General features: G+C 40.6%; 1 protein-coding gene across 3 annotated transcripts in view; it reads right to left on the bottom strand.

Moving 5' to 3' along the window:
- Positions 1-2,500, bottom strand: part of LOC119593524 (aminopeptidase N-like) — a 14,860-nt gene that overhangs the window by 5,027 nt on the left and 7,333 nt on the right. For all 3 annotated transcript variants that reach the window (XM_037942496.1, XM_037942489.1, XM_037942502.1), the window contains 5 exons: positions 2,459-2,500; positions 2,143-2,273; positions 1,520-1,697; positions 1,138-1,321; positions 584-740 (listed from right to left, as the gene is read on the bottom strand). The exon at positions 2,459-2,500 is cut by the window's right edge and continues 114 nt beyond it. In XM_037942496.1, the coding sequence (XP_037798424.1) occupies positions 584-740; positions 1,138-1,321; positions 1,520-1,697; positions 2,143-2,273; positions 2,459-2,500 (692 nt within the window). The remainder of the gene's footprint in view (positions 1-583; positions 741-1,137; positions 1,322-1,519; positions 1,698-2,142; positions 2,274-2,458) is intronic.

The raw sequence follows: 2,500 nt of genomic DNA, 5'->3' as shown, positions 1-2,500 counted from the left end.
TGTAAAGCTGATCAGCGGCGCATATGTGGTGAGACTTAGATTTATATGGAATTTATCTTTCAGAAATATTTTTGAAGGTAGAAAAATAGAGGGTTAGACTTTTTTTGAGCTTGGGGTAACTCGGAAGTATAAGACAATATTTACATGTGTTGTAGAACAAATGAAGTTCTCGCTTTGGCTTTTAAGATAATGATAATGATAGTGATGGTGCCAGTAATGGTGCTAATAATGATGATGTTAATGAAAATTATAGTAATGATATTAAGAATGATGATGCCTAAAATGATGTTGATGATAATGATAATAGTAATAAAAATGATGATGGAAATATTACTAAAAAATGATGACAATGACAATAACGATAACGATAATGATAACAGCAGCAGCAGCATCAAAATGATGTAATGCTACTACCACTACTAATATTGATCATAAAGATACCAACTATAATAATGATAACAACAATAACAGTAATAATTTTAATAATGACGATAACAGTAATGATACTAATGATGATAATAATACTTTCGACAATGATAATAACAAAGATATTAACAATAATAATAAAACAATGATACCTTACCTTTGTCATAGGAAATGCTATCGAAAATTTGTCTGATCTCGTCCGGGTGACCGACAGGGATGCTGATCTCGTGAGAGGACTCGAGGCTGTCAAGCGCAAACACTCTCTGGAGTCGAGTGACGACGAATTCCTCCATCACCTTCCAAGAGGGTTCGACCTGGAGAGACATCTTCGTGTGAGAAATAGGATTTATATAAGGTCTGTGTGAGAAATGTAATTTATACGAGGTCTTTGGGGCTTATGTGAGGTGAGTTGATTCGTTACCTTAACTGTTGCTAATGTTTGAGTTTCATGTGAGTGGAAAGTGGAAAATGACTGGTCTCTTAATCGCGAGTAAGTGCTAATGTTAAAAGATGAGGAGTATTATAAAAACGACTAGTGTGACTATATGTTTCGCAAATATGGAGGATTGAAACTTCTCGCCGAATGATTAATGAAGACCAGTTGTTTGTCAGGAAAATAGTATTCTTAGACAGTGACATGAATTACATTCAATGGAGGAAGGTCGCTTGTTATATACATGTCAGGAGACATAAATCTCCAGTGCTACATACGTAATCCATGCCAATGTATTGAACGAATGAAGCGAAGCCCTCGTTGAGCCACAGGTCGGTCCACCACGTGGGAGTGACGAGGTTTCCGAACCACTGGTGTGCCAACTCGTGTGCCACCACCAGGGCCACCCGGTGCTTGTTGCTCGGCCCGGACACCACCGGGTCGTACAACATGGCCGTCTCTCTAAGGGGGTGGAAGAGGTTGGTGTCATCGTCGTGCGCGGCCAAAGTGGTGGCTCCTTGAGTGGAATTATTTTGAGACCATTCTTGAAACAAAATTCCTCTCGGATTATTAGTAGTTATGCAGTGATTGAATGACGGAAAAGAAACAAGACTACCATTATTGCGTGTGTGTAAGCTTATGCATTTGACACCCCCCTACCTGTATGTGATGAGGCCCCAGTTCTCCATGGCGCCGGCAGAGAAGTCGGGGATAGCGATCATGTCCTGCTTCGGGAGCGGGTAGGGCTCGCCGAAGTAGTCCTCGAAGTGCGTGAGGATCGCCGGACCGATGTCCCTCGAGTACTCCGCCTGTTCTATGGCCGACTGCCGCGACCACACTGAGAGGGACGGCAGATGTAATTGAGAATAGGAGATAAAGAAGAATTAGGAAAGTATTAAATACAGGCTTCACTATGGGGGTTAGGGAGAGGGAAGTTCTTCAAGCAAAGTGCTTGAAGAACAGTGCCAGTGCTCCCTTTCCCAAGCGGTTTCTTGAAATGAATGCGCATTTTGATTCCACTATAAGCGTAAAGATTCGACATAAAACTATTCTATCCACCGTTAATTTAAACTCTCTATGTAGGAATGCTGCAATATTAGTAGCAATGCTTGAAGTGTATTTCGTCCTTAGTAAAGCACCTTCTTTTGAAAGGCAGCTGATAGGAGACATTAATTTATTTTCTACATCATTAACATTGTTTTTCGGCCAAAAAGATTAAGATGCATATCCCATTTGTTCTGCTACGTGCAATTTGTCTGCAGTAAAAGTTCATGTTTAATTACCTCTAAAGAGAACATGATCGTTGACAGTGGAGTTTTTGTTCGCGAAATCCGAGACGACGAAGGCGACGAGGTAGGTGGACATGGGGACGCTCTTCTCGTAGTGGTCCCAGACCCAGCCCTTCTGTCCTTCACTGTTTGGAAGAAACAAAACTCTATCAGATAGTCATACTCCTTATCTACTGTCTCACCAAAGTGTTGGAAAAGGAGAAAATAGATCATATAATTGTAATATAGTAAATACTCCAGGATAAAAAGCCTTTCTGACATGATGAACTCGGCAGATTAGTATTGTACTTTGAAATACAAATGTTCTTACACAGGTATAGTTTCCATGATGGGCATGTTGGAAATAGACGAC

The sequence above is a fragment of the Penaeus monodon genome, chromosome 3, assembly GCF_015228065.2.
Source record: "Penaeus monodon isolate SGIC_2016 chromosome 3, NSTDA_Pmon_1, whole genome shotgun sequence".
In the NCBI taxonomy this organism is placed as follows: domain Eukaryota; kingdom Metazoa; phylum Arthropoda; class Malacostraca; order Decapoda; family Penaeidae; genus Penaeus; species Penaeus monodon.
This window is presented reverse-complemented; position numbering and strand designations above follow the sequence as displayed.